The sequence below is a fragment of the Symphalangus syndactylus genome, chromosome 3 (genome assembly GCF_028878055.3).
Source record: "Symphalangus syndactylus isolate Jambi chromosome 3, NHGRI_mSymSyn1-v2.1_pri, whole genome shotgun sequence".
In the NCBI taxonomy this organism is placed as follows: domain Eukaryota; kingdom Metazoa; phylum Chordata; class Mammalia; order Primates; family Hylobatidae; genus Symphalangus; species Symphalangus syndactylus.
In genome coordinates, this window is record NC_072425.2 from 143498418 (window position 1) to 143514203 (window position 15786).

General features: G+C 47.7%; 1 protein-coding gene across 6 annotated transcripts in view; it reads right to left on the reverse strand.

Annotated features, from left to right (window-relative positions):
• KIRREL3 (kirre like nephrin family adhesion molecule 3) overlaps window positions 1-15786 on the reverse strand; it is a 574748-nt gene that overhangs the window by 128178 nt on the left and 430784 nt on the right. For all 6 annotated transcript variants that reach the window (XM_055273675.2, XM_055273678.2, XM_055273676.2 and 3 more), the window contains one exon: window positions 6791-6868. In XM_055273675.2, coding sequence (XP_055129650.1) covers window positions 6791-6868 — 78 coding nt within the window. The remainder of the gene's footprint in view (window positions 1-6790; window positions 6869-15786) is intronic.

The window sequence follows — 15786 nt, forward strand, 5'->3', positions numbered from 1 at the left end:
CTTGAGTATTTTTTTTTTTTAAAGCCATTGACATATTTTCAAAAGGAACATGACATGGTCAAATTTGCATTTTGAAACACTGCTCTGGCTAAAGTGTGGAAAACGACCTGGGCATGGGGATTGGGCACGATAGATGCAAGGAGCCGGTTAGGAGTCCAGGGGAGAGAGGCTGGGGACAGGGTCTAGGGTGATGGCATGAGGTGGAGAGAGGAGGGTGGGTACAGGAGGCACTCAGGAGATAACGTTCCCTAGGACTTGCTGAGGATCGGATATGAGTGTGAGGGAAAGGGAAGTTTAAAAAGGAACTTTGGCTGGGTGCAGAGGCTCCTGTCTGTAATCCTAGCACTTTGGGAGGCCCAGGTGGGAGGATTGCTTGAGGCCAAGGGTTTGAGACCAGTCTGGGCAACATAGTGAGGCACCGTCTCTACAAAAATTTAAAAAATTAGCTGGGCATGGTGGTGCATGCTTGTTCTTCTGGCTACTTGGGAGGCTGGGGTGGGAGGATTGCTTGAGCTCAGGAATTGGAGGTAGTAGTGAGCCACAATGGTGCCACTGCACTCCAGCAGAATGAAACCTTGTTTTGGTGAAAAAAAGAAAAAAGGAACTTGGCAAGGTCTGCAGCTTAGGGGTCCATAGTCTAAGAGAGGCAGGACTCCTGGTAGGAGGTAGGAAAGGTGGCTGGAGGAATGGGCTGAGAAAAAGCTTTGGAATGTTCCCTCAGATCCTGGCTGGAGAGTGGAAACGGCAGGGCTCTTGTTCCAAGACACCGAGCGAATTAAATAACAATCATAAAGTGCCCTGTAAAACTGAGTCTTGCCATAAATAATAAACAGGGACGTTATACAAATAATGGGCTTTGCAGCCCCAGTGGAAGGAAACACATCAGTAAGAAGAATGAAGTTAGAAAAAATGCACCCTAAAGCCCCAACTAACAAAATGACGGTATTAGCCAACATCCCGGGGGCTCGGCAGGCAGTGGAGGAATGGGCTCAGAAAAATGACTGTGGCCCTTTGCGTGAGCCAGACTGTACGGCTGCAACAGAGTGAGAAGTGCTGCCAGTAGCAGGGAGGCCCGCTCATCCCTGGGTCAGGTCCCCAGGCCAAGGACCCTGGCCTCCTACTTCCCGTCTGCCCTGAGAAAAGCACAGCTCATTCCGCAGGCCTGCCTAACTCTTTCCCTGCCACCCAGCGTATAGCTGATATGGCCCGAGTTCACCCTTAATGACAGATGGGAGAAAGAAACACAGATCCACCTTCAGAGGCTGCCAAGGAAAGCCAGTCTATTGACTTTTTTTGTACTGGTTCCTTTGGTGACCAAGACGTTTAAAATTATGGGATGGGCTGTGAGAACAGGGTGTGGGCTGGGTGTTGAGAGCCAAGATAGATTTTTGAATCATCACATTTTAGAGACATACAGGTCATCTTATGAAACATGATTCCATTTTGCACATGAGAAGGTTGAGATCTGAGTGTCTGGGGACTTGCCCAAGTTCACACTGCCGGCTCCTCACTCTTAGGTGCTCCTCGTACTACACATCCCAGCTGTTTGGCACCTCTCTTTCTATACGAGGAAACAGTAGATGCTTTAGACTCATTTTGTTAAATTAGTGTACAAGGGTGCATAAAGAACAGGCTCTCATGCCATCATAAAGAACTTTAGAGCTGTCGAAGAAATGAGATTCTCAACCTCCCAGGGCTCTGACTCCCCTGTAAGGCTGGGAGGTGAGGACAGGTGCTGTGGGGGAGGGGCATTTGCACACAGAGCCTGGACTGGGACCATGGTGCTGTTCGGGAGCTATGGACCATGCAAGAAGCTGCTAGTTATTTATGGAACCAGCTTTCCCCTTCCCGGGTGCTCCAGCTCTTTCCACACAGCACTAGAGGTCTCCAGCCAGCAGAAGCTGCCTTTGCTAATCACTCACAAGTGTTTCGTCCTGAAAGATGAAAGGGACAGCACCCAGAGGCATTTCCGCTCTCCCTTGGTCTCTTGAAGCAGCCATCATTGCAATGCTGAAAGTCCAGGGAAACCGACACCCACCCTGATGGGCAGCCTGAGAAGGCACCAGTGTTAGGGAGGAGCACCCTCCTGTGCAGGCCCCCGTGTGCCCCAAGGAGATGGCCGAAGGGGAGGTCAAAACTTGGATGCGTCTGCTTCTTCCCTCCTTTAAATATCCTCTTCCTCCTTTCCCCTTCTCAAGAGTCCTGTGGCCTGCCAGCTTTTCTGGTCCCCTAGGAATTGTCTTCTCTGGTCTGTGTTCCTCACTCCAGGTCTTCCCTGATTTTCTGCATATCAACTCAAGTTTTCCCTGTGTTCTGCCCTCTCTTCTCCCTGCCTTGCCACTTCCTCTCTTTCCACCCACCCTGAAAAATGAAACCAAGCTAAAGTGTTAGAGGCTTCCCCTCTGCTCATGATCTCAGCCTCCTCTTCCAGAAGTCTAAGAGCCCTGGGTGTCTGGAGCCCTGGGCTGTGGTCCAGCCACTTCCCATGGGCCCCAGGCAAGTTGCTGCATGCTCTTGGGCCATGATGAGTTATTGGGTTGCACTGTAATCTCTAGAGTTGTTGACAGGTCTAACACAGAGGAGACCTGAGCTCTCTGAGGCAGGCACAGCCCCTCCCCTGATACATGTGACAGCCTTCTACTCTGCCTGGGAATAGGATCAGGTCTGGGGAAGCCATGTGCTTTGAGAAGGTGAGTGGTCTGGATCTCCAGGAGAGAGAGGTCATAAAAGGGGAGGGCCAGGAAGGGGAGGTGAAGGGTGTGTGCATGTGTGTACACATGTGGGTGTATGTGTGCATGTGTATACACGTGTGCAGGTGTGTGCATGCATGTGTGCATGTATGCATGTGCATGCAGGTGTGTGCATGTGTGTGTGTATGTGTGTGTGCATGCTCGTGTGTGTTGGAGATGTGGCTGAGGAACCAGTGAGAGCAGACTAGATCTACTTAAAGATGTCCTGAGAGTATGGGCTGGCAGTAGGTGGGGTGAGGAAGGAGAGCTGGTACAGAAAGAAGGGAAACTACCCCTGGGGAAGGCCTCCTCACCCAGCCCTCCTTCCATGGCTTGCCTGGACCCTACTCCCAGGAAGGGGCTGTACCACTGGAACTGGAAGAAAGCCTGAGAATGAGCACCAAGGTAGACTCTAGGAATCACCCAAAACAGGGAGACCGTTTTGCGGACCGTTCCACATCCGTGTGCTCTATCTGAGGCGCTCCTTTTCAAGACCTACCTGACACCTGTGAGGGACTTGTACAGTCCTCCTTTGTCACTCAGGGCCCTAGTTAATTACCTAAATGAATGTTGAGCGACTACTCCCTATGTGCAAACACTGGGCGAAGGCCCAGGGAGAGGAGAGGAAGGAACAGAAGTCTTTGCCCTCTTCCAGCTGATTCTCTAGGTGGGACTGACGGCACATGAGGAAGCAGACCAATAAATAATCACACGTCTTGATAGGTGCCACTCAATACACACACCAGCTGCCGTGATGAGCACAGGGTGCAGGGAGAGGGGTGTCTGTGTAATTTAGATAGATGGAAGGTAGGATCTCTTTGTGGAGGTGACACATAGATGTATTTTTACTGTGAGCTCCTTGAGGTCAGGAAATATGTCTTACTGTATTTTTTTTTTTTTTTTTTAGATGGAGTCTCACTCTGTCACCCAGGCTAGGGTGCAGTGGCAGGATCTCGGCTCACCGCAGCCTCTGCCTCCTGTGTTCAAGCGATTCTCCTGCCTCAGCTTCCTGAGTAGCTGGGGCTACATGTGCGTGCCACCAAGCCTGGATGATTTTTTTTTTTGTTTTTTGTTTTTTGTTTTTTTGTATTTTTAGTAGAGACAGGGTTTCACCATGTTGGCCAGGCTGGTCTTGAACTCCTGACCTCAAGTGATCTGCCTGCCTTGGCCTCTCAGAGTGCTGGGATTACAGGCATGAGCCATCATGCCTGGCTTGTGTCTTATTTTTATAGCTCCAGTGCTTAGAACAATTCTGGCACTTGTGAGAAATTGGTATTATTCAATGAATGTTTGATGAATAACTGAATGATCACTCATCAGCAGTTCCTATATAAAGCACATGTGCTTAATCACATGAAGACAGTGATCTCAAACAAATGTGATATTGTTATGGCTAATCTGTCTTTACTTCCTCCTTTCTTGCCTGCCCTTTGTTGATTTTTGCTCGTATCTCCTTTTGATGGCTCAGTTGTGTTGAGTCCACACAGTAGAGGACACACACACACACACACACACACTCTCCATATATTACCAACCACCTCCATTCCTGCAAAGACTGCAGATTCTATCCACGAAGCTATTAACCACTCCCGAATACTGCAAACCTGTCATTGACTATCACATGCCTCCTTAAATGATCTTTGAATAGCATTTTCTTTTTATTGCTTTGTGTAGTTTAACAGCACCAATTGTGATTACTCTAACTTATGATAAACCCCAGATCTATAAAGCTCCTGTTCATTCATTATTTTCCTCTTGCTCCTTCTCAAGCTGTTATTTTTTGGAATGTAGTGAGGAGGGAGGAGTGGAGAGAAAAGAAAATAAAAGGACACCAAATTAACAGGAAAACAAATAAAATAGGGAAGCACTTCTCCCTGGGTGACAGGCACCCTATTAGATACTGTTAAACAGAACAAATATGCTTTAATACAGCACCAGTAGGTCTTTTATATTTATTCTAAATGGGAAATATAATGATCACCAACTTATCTTTAAGGGAAGAAGAAGCTAATTGTTCTAATATCTCACTAATCCTAGCAACTGGGAGAAAAATAATTGTTTCTCCCTATTTTACCAATTGTTCAATTTATACCAAGGTGTGTTGTGTAGCATGGACAGAGATTTCTATTTCTTGATGTATGTCATGGCTGCTATTCCATTTTAATTATTAATATGTGGAAATTATAATTATTTTGAGTATTGGTATGAGATAATTATAAATATAAAACAGCTCCACATGCTGTCTGATGCCCTTTCTTATCTGCAGACGTGTTGGAGTTTGGGCGTATGGGCTTTAGAGAGAGAGAGAAACGTATAATGTGGTACTTAGGGCAGCAAGGCTGGCTGGAGTGGAAGAAGAGGAGCCTCCTCCCTCCAGAGCCCTCCCTCTCCTTCACCTCTGCCTTCCAGCCCTCCAGAGCCAAAGCTGACCCACCTGTGTCTTTCCTCTGCCCCACTGCCTCACCCTCCTCTTACCCTGTCTCTGAGTTGTTAGTTGAGATTTCTAACTCATCACACATGTTGGCTCAGCTTGCATCCCATCCCCTCATCTCCTTAGCCACCTAGAAGCTGAGGTCAGATACCTGGAGCTTTGGGTTTCAATTCCAGCCCAGCTCCTGACTGTTTGGCTTCCCCAATACCTACAAACCTCTTTCGAGCTTCTCTAATTAGCATCGCCAGCAAGGGAACACGTCTATTCAGCACCACGGACAGAGGCACGTTGTCAGTTCCTACAAATTAGAAGTTACTGCCTAGCAGTCTTGTCAAGGCAGTGGTGTTGGGGAGGGAAGGGGAGGCTGAGAAAGAGAAAAGTCAGTAAAGGCAACTGACTGGCAGGACACAGAAAATGCAGCCCCCAACTCTGGCTGTACTCAGCTATGGAGTTCCTACAAATGGGAAGTAGCTGTTGTCTTCTTTCAGGCAGGCAGCAAATGGGCGAGGTGATCACTTCCTGTGCTTAATTGTGCTGGCCTAACTCTTGTCAGATTGTCACCATGATGGGTGCTGGAAACAGGTCCACAGCTGGCAAAGTCTCAGGCATGGGGAGCACATGGGGATGTGGTTGTCATGGTCGGAGTTGGGAGGAGAGACAGCTGAGGAGCTTGGAAAGAGGGCACTGAGACCATGCTATGGTCGCACTCTGGGGATAGAGATGGTAGGAAGGAGCTGCCTCCTTCTTGCTGGAATGGGAATGAGGAGACATGGGCCCTGGGCCCTGGAGCGGGGAGAGGTCCAGCTCATGGCAAGCATGGCTGGTGGGAGCCAAGGCTTCATTTGTCTGACTTTAATGAATAAATGGCATCCCCAGCCATTGTTTATCTACTTTTGAATCCTGACAAATAGTCTGTGGCATTTGATGGAGAGGGTTATTAGCTGCATGGAGACAGATGGCTAGGGATGGAGAGGATTGGTTCTTTCTTACAACAGACCCATAAGTGACAGCACTCCTCCTCCCAGCCTCCATGCCAATGTCAATACGTTTCTCAAGCCTTCAGTGACCCAGGGAAGCCAGTGCAAGAGGAAGACAGAATGGCCTGTGAGTAAGAGGCAGAGGAAGGGTCAGTGGAGTTGGGAAAGGGGACAGGTTTCCAAGGGTAAGTTCTTTGGGAATAAAGACATTGCCTTATTCTTCTTTAGTATTCTCCTAAGTGCCTGTATAGTGCTGTTTATTCACCAGGCATTCAAGAAACATGAGTGATAGAGGAGGCAGGTAGAGAGGTCTGGATTAGAAATGAAAATAGGAGCAGATTTAATTGGGCTGGCTGTGGGGTGGGGTGGGAAAGAAATGGTAGGGAAGAGAGAGGAAGAGAAGTAGGAGACACAAAGGGAGAAGGGAAGATTGCATAAAGAAAATGCTCCTGAATCAGCATCCTGTGTTTCAGGCATTCAATACGCTTCCCCATATGATTGTACGAATGGCTTCGTGGAAACCAAACTGGTCTTCCCACTCTCCCCTTGTGGGAGGTCCTGGTTCTTATTCCTGGTTCCTCTGTCCTGTGGCTGTAGGGGAGAGCTTCCTCCCTCCAGATTACCCCTGAGACGATGGGGAGGTTCTCACTGACCTTCATTCATTCTCCGAAACTTGTCCTTGGCCATGTAGCCCAGCACCAGACAGCATCCTCTCTTCTGGAGGCCCAGCTCTGGAAGAGAAGCATAGGTGGGTGAGTTGGGAATGGGAACAGGCCAGGCATTGGGTGGGGGGCCCTCTGCAGGGGGCTGTGGAGCTTGTTGCTCTTGTAAACAGAGGTACTTTTGTTTAGCCAACATTTATATGGAACTTATTATGTTCCAGGCATAATTTTAAGCCAGCAATTCTTCATTTTGATTCTCATAACAACCCTGTGAAGGATGTTTTCCCCATTTTCTATCATCCCCATTCACAGATATATGAAGTTAGTGGCATTGGATGAAAGAGCTAGCAGGTGGTAAAGCCAGAGCTTTGAACCTAGGCAGTCTGGCTCTGAGTCCATGCTCATAAACATAACTGGGTAATTGAGGCCCTTTGTATCTCAAGCTTGGGGACTATGCTCAGATAAACTTGGGACCGTGGCCAGACCTGCCAGGGATGATGCAGAATCTATCCAGTGGTGTCTAGGATGGAACAGTGCAACCAGACACAGTGGGTGACTCAGGAAGATGAAGAAGTGATTGTGTGAGTTTAGGGCAGCGGGATAACACAGAGGTTAAGGTATAGGCAGAAGAGCTCTCTGTACCTTTTGGAGAGGGTGCATTTCTGGTGCTAGAGATTCCTGTGCCTTCCTATATCAAGGCCCAATTTAGCACCATCATTAAGCACTTGTGAAATATAGACTTAGAGCACAGGGATCGAGATAGCTGAGAGACACAGACTCCACAGCGCTTTGACCCAATTGGAAAAACAAGATGGAATAACAATTCCAGGTAGCAAATGCAAGAGACAGCTTTTTTATTTGCACAGTATTTTGTAAATCAGTGTCCATTGTGTATGTGAGCATTAAATTGGAGTCCATCTGCCTCACAAGAAGGCAAGCTTTCCTCTCTGGTATTTGTGCTTTTATCCTGATTCATCTTAAGCACTTTATGGATTCTGAAGCAATAGCACACTAATTTTTTTGGCCCCCTCTACCCCCAAACAACCCCCTGAGGTGGGCATATGGGCCACTGCAAGTGATATTATGCAGATAGAAAAACTGAGGTTCAACCATGTTAAATGGATTCCCATGATTGTTTTAGACCCCCACCCCACCTTGTAGCATAGAAGCCATACAAATGTGACAGCTGCCACAAACTTGGTAAATAGATAAGGAATTTGATTTCTGGAAGAGGGAATGTGACTGCAGCTCTTCCTGGCCCTTGCCAGGATTTCTGGGCTCCTCCATGCTCCTTCCCTTGGTTTTTCAGAGAAAGAGGGTCCCAATGAGTGATGCATCACAGCACCTTCTCTCACGACACCGAGTGTCTCCCTGAACCCAGCCAGTCAGTGTCCAGGCTCAAGAGGATAGACAGAGCGGGTCATTCCTCTTTCTCCTTTTCCATCCACCATCTGCAGCCCAGGTCCACCCGCCAAGCATAGCAGGATGGAAGAGAGTACAGGGCCCACAAGACACAGATGAGTCAAGCTCAGGGGCTCTTGCCCTAGAGAAAAACAAAGCATGGCAGGAGGTGGCAGAACGCCATGGCCCAGGGAGGTCGCTGGCTTTGATCTCCTGATTCTTTAAAAGGGTTTGTTGACTATCAGTAAAGAGCAGAGAAGCAGATCTGAGGGCACCGTTTCCAAAGGCACTCACTTCTCTTCCTTCCCCTCCACACTGGCGTCTGAAGCCTCAGCCAAACTGCCCTCACTTCAAACGGCCTTACATCTCAGGCACCCAAATTGACGATGTTAAGTTCCCTCATTCAAGGCCTTGGCCCTTTCTTCAGGGGCTCCTGCTCTGTCGCGGGCCTCATGGATCAAAGCTCCTTTGATGTTTACTTACTATATTTGTGGCTTCTTTCTAACAACCACCTTCAAGAGGCAGGAATGCAGCCTTCCAGGAGGGGGCCAGCGGAAGTACAAGCTGTGAGGAGGTGCTGAGCTCCCTGGAACAATAGCCTCTCGAGGGAGACTGTATTGAAACCTCAACACGCTGACGACAGTCAGAGTTAACCAGCCCATTATAATTGCACACGCATTGTTCATCGTTAGAATGATACAATTGCTGACAATTCCTATGATATTTTTGCCATTGACTTCGTATGCCCATCTAAAGCACATCAGCAATGGCTCCTAATGAGAAAGGGAGTTTGGGCTCCTGGACTAAGCCCAAACTCAATCCAGGAGCCTGGGAGGGAGGCAGGGGAGCACTGAGTAGGGAGGGCAGAAGATACTGGATGGATTTAGGCCAATGTTCCAGCTGGTCTTCTGGACTGTCACTGAACGCTCAGGCAGATGGAAGGGCAAACAATTCTCTTACAGATTTAGAGAGTGTGAGCAATCTGTCGAATCTGGATTATCTTAGTTGGGTAGAGAACTCAACCTCTCCTATGCTACATACTAGGACACTCCCCAGGGCAACTACTTGAGGAGAGGCTGTGTGGACAAGCGGTTACGATATAATATCTAAGATTCTCACTATGTTTGATTTTTGCAAATGAGCAGGAAAATAAGTTTTAAAAAACCTGATTAATAAAAGAAATTGAGAATGAGGCAATTTCTCAATGTATTTGGCTCATTTAATTTGACACATGTGGGTTAGTCTTAATTATTTAGGCGGCTACATTACAAGGCGCTAATAAGCACACTGCAGAAATCTATTAAGTGCGAGGGCTCTCTGACTGAGCCTTTGTAGAGAAGCAGGGAGAAGCTACTGGGAGCTTTGCAAGAACGAGCAGGTTGGAGGATGAGTGAAGTGAGAATTAGTTAGTTGTCCATATATGAAAATTTGGGATGTCCTTTGGGGAGATTTGCAAAGCTAAATTAAAGGTCATTGGGTTCACATGAGTGTGCCAGCAGGGAGTGAAGTGGGGGAAGGGAGGGGAGGCTGGAAACCCAAGTGGGGAGGTGAATATTGTCCAAGGTACGAATCACAGAACCAGGAGGAAGCAGGAGGCAATTGCTTTGGCTTGGGGAGACTCTACCAAGCCAAACTAAGGTTATTAGGAGAGAGTTGATAGAACATGACAGAACAGGAATCTCTCTTTTTGTGAGGTAGACCAGCCACCACCAGACTGTCACCTTCCTTGTCCCATAGCACGGAGATGAATGGGAGAGTCAGATCACAGATGCACATTTTGGAACAGTAAGATGAAGGGATCTTCTCCAAGTAGGCTTTGGGGGTGCTGTCTTTGGCTTTATCAGTAGCAGAAACACCCAGATACTCTAAAGGTGGCTATGGAAAAATAATTACCACGAAAGGAGTCAGTCCTGGCTTAAAAGGAAAGTTCACAGCAAAGAAGTCCAGGGTCACCTGTGGATGGGGCAGTGGAGAGCACTGTCCCAGGAACAAGGAAGGTTTAGGAATACCGCCTGTGCAAGGAAAAATGGATTGGAGCAGGGTATGTTTGTTAGGGAGAAGAGAAGATTGCACCCTTGGGAACTCCTGGCCTCTGGACTCTGAGCAACAGAAGTGTCAGGACTGTGCCTTCTCCTGCTCTGAGCCCGTAGGACCAAGCACGGTGCCTGACATGTGGCAAGTGCTCAGGAACGGTCTGCTGACTTAATGAAAGGGCTGGCTACAAAATATGGGGCAGTGAAGTGTCCCCTCTGACTCAGGTCAGAATGAAAATAAGTGGGCTTCACTGTAGCACAATGGGTTTAGGTTAGCGGAGGTTGGTTGTAGAGTGAATGAGACTTGTAGCTCATTGGAAGAGAAGCCTAGAGAACATGGTGGGATTTCCTCCTGGGAGAAATAAAAGCGGATGGCTTTTTAAGTGGGATGGGTTTTCTTCCATTTCAGAGGGTGCAGATGAGATGTTTTCTAGCCTTAGAATTCCTTCATTCTTACTAGTAATGTAGTGATACAGTGGTATTACTTCATTTTTGTGGGATACTTATTTTTTAATGATGCTGTCATATTCCCTTTCTCTTTAGATGCTCACAGTAAGTAGCTCTGTGACATAGGCAAGTCAGAAATTATTTCTTCCATTTTGGTTTCACAAACTGAGGCTCAGAAGTAAAGTGATAATTTAAGGCCAACGCACTAGCTGGCGATAGTGCCCATGCTAGAACCCACGGCTGATTTCTGGCTTGGTTCTTAGGGTAAAGTACGGGGTCGCAGGGCTGCAGATGCTGCAAATCAAGACAGACCAGAGACTAGAGCACAGATCAGTGGTGTGGGCTGGGACGGTGCTATGGGTCGAATTCCTCACCAATTCTGTGTTCCCCTCCCGCACCAAATTCATACACTGAAGTCCTAATCCCAGTCCCTCAGAGTGTGACCTTATTTGGAGATAGATAGGAACTTTGTAGAGGTGATCATGTTACAATGAGGTCATTAGGATGGACCTTTATCCTGTGACTGGTGTCCTTATGGAGAGGAAAATCTAGGGATAGACACATATACAGGGAGACGCCATAAAAACTTGAAGACAGCCATCTGCAAGCCGAAGAGGGTGCCTGGGACAGATCCTTCCCTCCCAGCCCTCAGAAGGAAACAACTCTACCGACTTTGGACCTCCAGCCTCCAGAACTGTGGGACAATATACTCCTGTTGTTTAAGCCCCACAGCTGGTGATACTTTGTAACAGCAGCCCTCGCAAATGAATACAGACAGGACAGGGAGGAGTGTCTTCTCTGAGGCCTGGCAATTTCCGCTGGCCATGGTTCTCTGGAACCCAACCCCCAGGGCACAAAGCTGCCTGCAGGGAGCAGCATCACGCCCTGCTAAGGAGACCCCAGAGTGGCTAAGATCTGATGGGAGTGGCGGCCACAAGAGACAGGAAAGAGGGAAGGTGGGGAGAGAAGGCTGGTTACGTGTCTGCATGCCCAGCACCCAGCGGCAAGCTGGAATGCCGTTAGTGTTCCTGCTTCCAGGGTGAGGACCGTGTTGGCCAGGATAACATTTGCTGGTTGCCTGGTTGCCCTGTTCAGACATTAATGTGCCCTCAAGTAACTGCAGATGGAGCTGATGACAACGGGCAGGCACCAGCCTCTGCTACCTCACCATTTCTGAGGCCATCAAGTGCATCTGGATAGCTGCTTGTAGAAGGCCTTCCTGTCCTGTCCCCAAGTTGCCCAGTCACAATAGTTCAGGTGTGCATGCTGAAGACTAACCCCTTCCTACCTGAAGCTAGTAGACTCGAGCACTTCCCCGGAAGCCTATCAAACAAGAAACAGAAATTATTCGCAGGCAGTTTGGTGTGGCTGTAGCAGAAGAACAAAGATGAGACAGGAGATCTAGCCAGGGACCAGATCCTGGAGCAGCCAATGAGCCTCACCCAGGAGTCTGGGCTCTCTCTTAAAGGAGGTGGGGAGTCACGCAGAATGCTAGGCAGGGGAAAGATGCGTGAGACTTGCATTTCATAAAGGATCCCTCCAGCACTGGTGCAGATGATAGATGGGAGGAGATGAGCTCAGAGAAGGGAGGCCGGCTGGGAGACCGCTGCCATACTCCAGGTGGGAGATGGTGGGCTTGCATCTGCTGCTTCTTCCTGCTCTCTGAAGATGGCCAGAGATCAGAGAGCAAGGGAAGGACCCTCAGTTTTATCCTGACATTCGTCCCTGCCACATTGACATAGAGAGTTGGGGAGGGGGGTGGTGCTGAAAAAATAGCTCCCATTCCCCAGACAGTGCCGAGATCATCTGGAGGAGACACCAGCTGGGCTTGGTTGGACTTACAGGGAGGCCACATGGGGCAGGGGAGGTTTCAGAACTAACAGAGCTGGCTCCAGCACTTACCAGTGAGCAACTCTCAGGCTTCTCTGAGCTTTAGTTTCCTCATTTATAAAATGTCGATTCTAATGGTAAGACCCTCCTCACATGATTCATATGAAAAGCAAATGAGCCGACTCATGGGCAAAAGTGCCCAGAATGAAGTACCTAATAAGGGTGAGTTCAATAAATAGAAACAATATACCAAATTCTACCCCCCTCCTTTTTTTCTTTTTCAGATATGAAAGTGGAGATGCAGAGAGGTGGAGTGAGTTCTCCAGGGTGACATAATGAACTATTAGGTGGCATACTTCCCAGGTCAGCATGTAGCCACCAGTGACATGGACTGGAAATGTGAGGCCAGTCAGGAAGACCAGCCAGGTGGCTGTCATGGGAGAGGCCAAGGGACCAGAGGGCTTGGGAATGGAGAGGAAACCATGAATCAGAGACATTCCAGGAAGAGACAGTGGTGCTAAGTGACCGAGTGGGTCAAGCAGAGGAAGAGGGCAAGGATGACCCCAGTGTCTTTTGTTGGACATATTGGACAAAGAGCGATGTCTGTATCAGAGTAGAGTGATGACAAAGGAAGCCTATTAAGTCACAAGTGATAATGGTACATTTCTGGACTTCTGTGTTCGAGGTGACAAGGTTCTAAAGTGAAGAGGACTTGGATGATCATGTGAGAAGGAGTTCCAGGCTGAAGAAATATTTTTAACCAGCTGCATTGACCTCAGAGGGTAAACATTTTGTTGGAGGAAACAGCAGTTGGATCCTATGGGTAGACTCTGCTACAAGCATTAATCCTACCCCTCTGGAACCAGGACATATTAATAAATGTGACTGGTATAAAGTCCAATGCACAGACACTCACAAACAGGCCACTGAGTGCTAGGCACTATGTGCAAGAGAAAAAAATAGTAGGCAAACTTCCTAGCCCAAAGACACTATAATCCATTTGGCTATACAAGACATATACTTATGAAAAGGTAACTAAAAGTCAGAGACAGGTAATAGTTTGGTAAAGAAAGTCTTGAGGCAGCACGCAAGTTATTTCTGCATGAATGGCAATTCTTACTGCAGGAGTCCCCAGGACGAAAAGAGAGCTTCAGGCTGTGGGATGGTGAGGGAGGCCCTTGCAAAAGCCCTTGAAGGCTGGAGATTGTCCCTAGTTTTGTCTTTGTTTTGGGTGTCTACCAGTGGCCTCTCTCATTGGTTATTGTCTATCAATAGCCATCAGTAGCCATTCTGCCCAGCGATGCCATGCTGATTGCAGAATGCTAGGGTCTCCTGTTTGGAAAGTTTTCACTTTGGTTCTGCTAAACTGCTTTCTGCATCGGTTCTGCCTACTCCTATTTTCAGCATAATTACTCATATCCCAGGCAATAATGATGCCCATACATCTTGCAAAGATCATAATTTTCTGATCAACCTCTATCATAAAGAGGCCTGAAGAGTGTAGTAGCAAAGCTATATTAATCCTGACTAGTGCCTGGCCCTGGACCTCCAGGACAAGTGATAAATGTTTAATAGCCCAATAATACCTGTTTCATAATTTTTGGATCTCATTGCTTGCTAATTCTAAGTTTATTAAATAACTATAAACTTTACGTTGTTGTAAAGACATAATTGCTATTTCATTGCTTATTTCATATGAGTTAATTATACTAGGACTAAGTTTTTCCCCATTCATATTAAATATCAATTAGTTGTTTTAAACTATCGATTTGTATTTAATTAACTATGCTATTACATACCAATTAAATTCATATAAGAGGAATCTGAAACAGCTGTGGTCTTAAATTAAGTTTTTGAAATAATGAGTTCTGTAACATTTCATGTCAAGTTATTGTCAGTTAGGAAGAGTTGACAATCATTTGTGATAATTCCAAAAACTTGTTGTGACCTGCCAGCCCAACTCACTAGCTCCAGCAGGCAGCAAGTCTCCCTCACACACCTGCTGATCACGTGCCAATCAGCACCTTACAGCTTGGTAAGCAGTGGCAGTGCCTAACACTGAGATAACCCTTTGCCAGCCCTGACTTCTCCAGCCTGCTCCAGCCATGCCGTTATTTGGTGGGCATAGCTCTATCCCCCATGCGGCCAAAGCAGGCATTATCAGCAACTCCTCACCACCAGCTGTGGGGTCCAGAATTATCTGTGCTCCTATTTCTCAGATCCCGTGTGCCTGCAGGAAATCTACATGCCCATGTCATCATCTATCCTTTGGCTTCTCCAAATCTCTGCTCACTGGCTTAAGTCTCTACATCTCAGGTGGGGAAAAAAGATGATGGCAGACATTTGCTGAGCTGCAGTGGGCACTTAACTTTGCTCATCTCGTTTTACCCTCACAACACCTTTATGATCACAGGTGTTATTCTCCTTGTTGTTACTTAGTGAGAGACTGACATTTTAGAGGAGTGAGGAGTTTGTCATGAGTCCCACAGCTGGCGAATGGTGAGGCTTGCTGTACACCTGCCTCCATGTTGGTGCTTGTTGCTGCATCGTGCCATGCTCTGTCTCCATTCTCTGTGAGATTCGACTCCTAACCAATTCAGAGTCTCAGCCCTTTGGGCTGGCTTTTCGACACCTTGCCTAGCCCTTATCATCTTTCTCTCCTTGGAGGACTGGGTTCCTCCCCTACCCTCAGACACTGCCTGGGATCTTTCTCCCAACTGATGAATTGCCTGGAATTCCGACACAGCCATCAGCTTTCTCTGGGGCACTTGGCCATCAACATGGGACCCAAGGTTGGCAGAGCTCACCCCACTCCTCTGTACACCAAAAGTGGGACACTGGTTACTAGCTTAGGGGTCTGGGTGCAGCCCAGCCTTGCCCCTCTCCCTCGGCCAGCATCACCAAGGGTCTGCCCACCTGGGACCAAGCTCATGTGTTTCACCAAGGGTCTGCCCACCTGGGACCAAGCTCATGTGGTTCACCAAGGGTCTGCCCACCTGGGACCGAGCTCATGTAGTTCACCAGCACAATGAAAGCTGCCATGTGCTGACTGCTTTGCTTCATTAGTCTCTGGGCTAAGCACTTTGCATGCCTTACCTCCTTTATTCCTCATCAAAACTGTATAAGGTAAGTGCTGTTATTATTCCTATTTGACAGAAGGGAAACCGAGGATCCAAAAGGTTACAAAACTTCCCCAAGTTCACATTGCTAGTAAGTGCTGAGGTTAGTAAAGCTAATCATGAATGAGATTCTTTGGACTTCCAGTATAATCCCTTT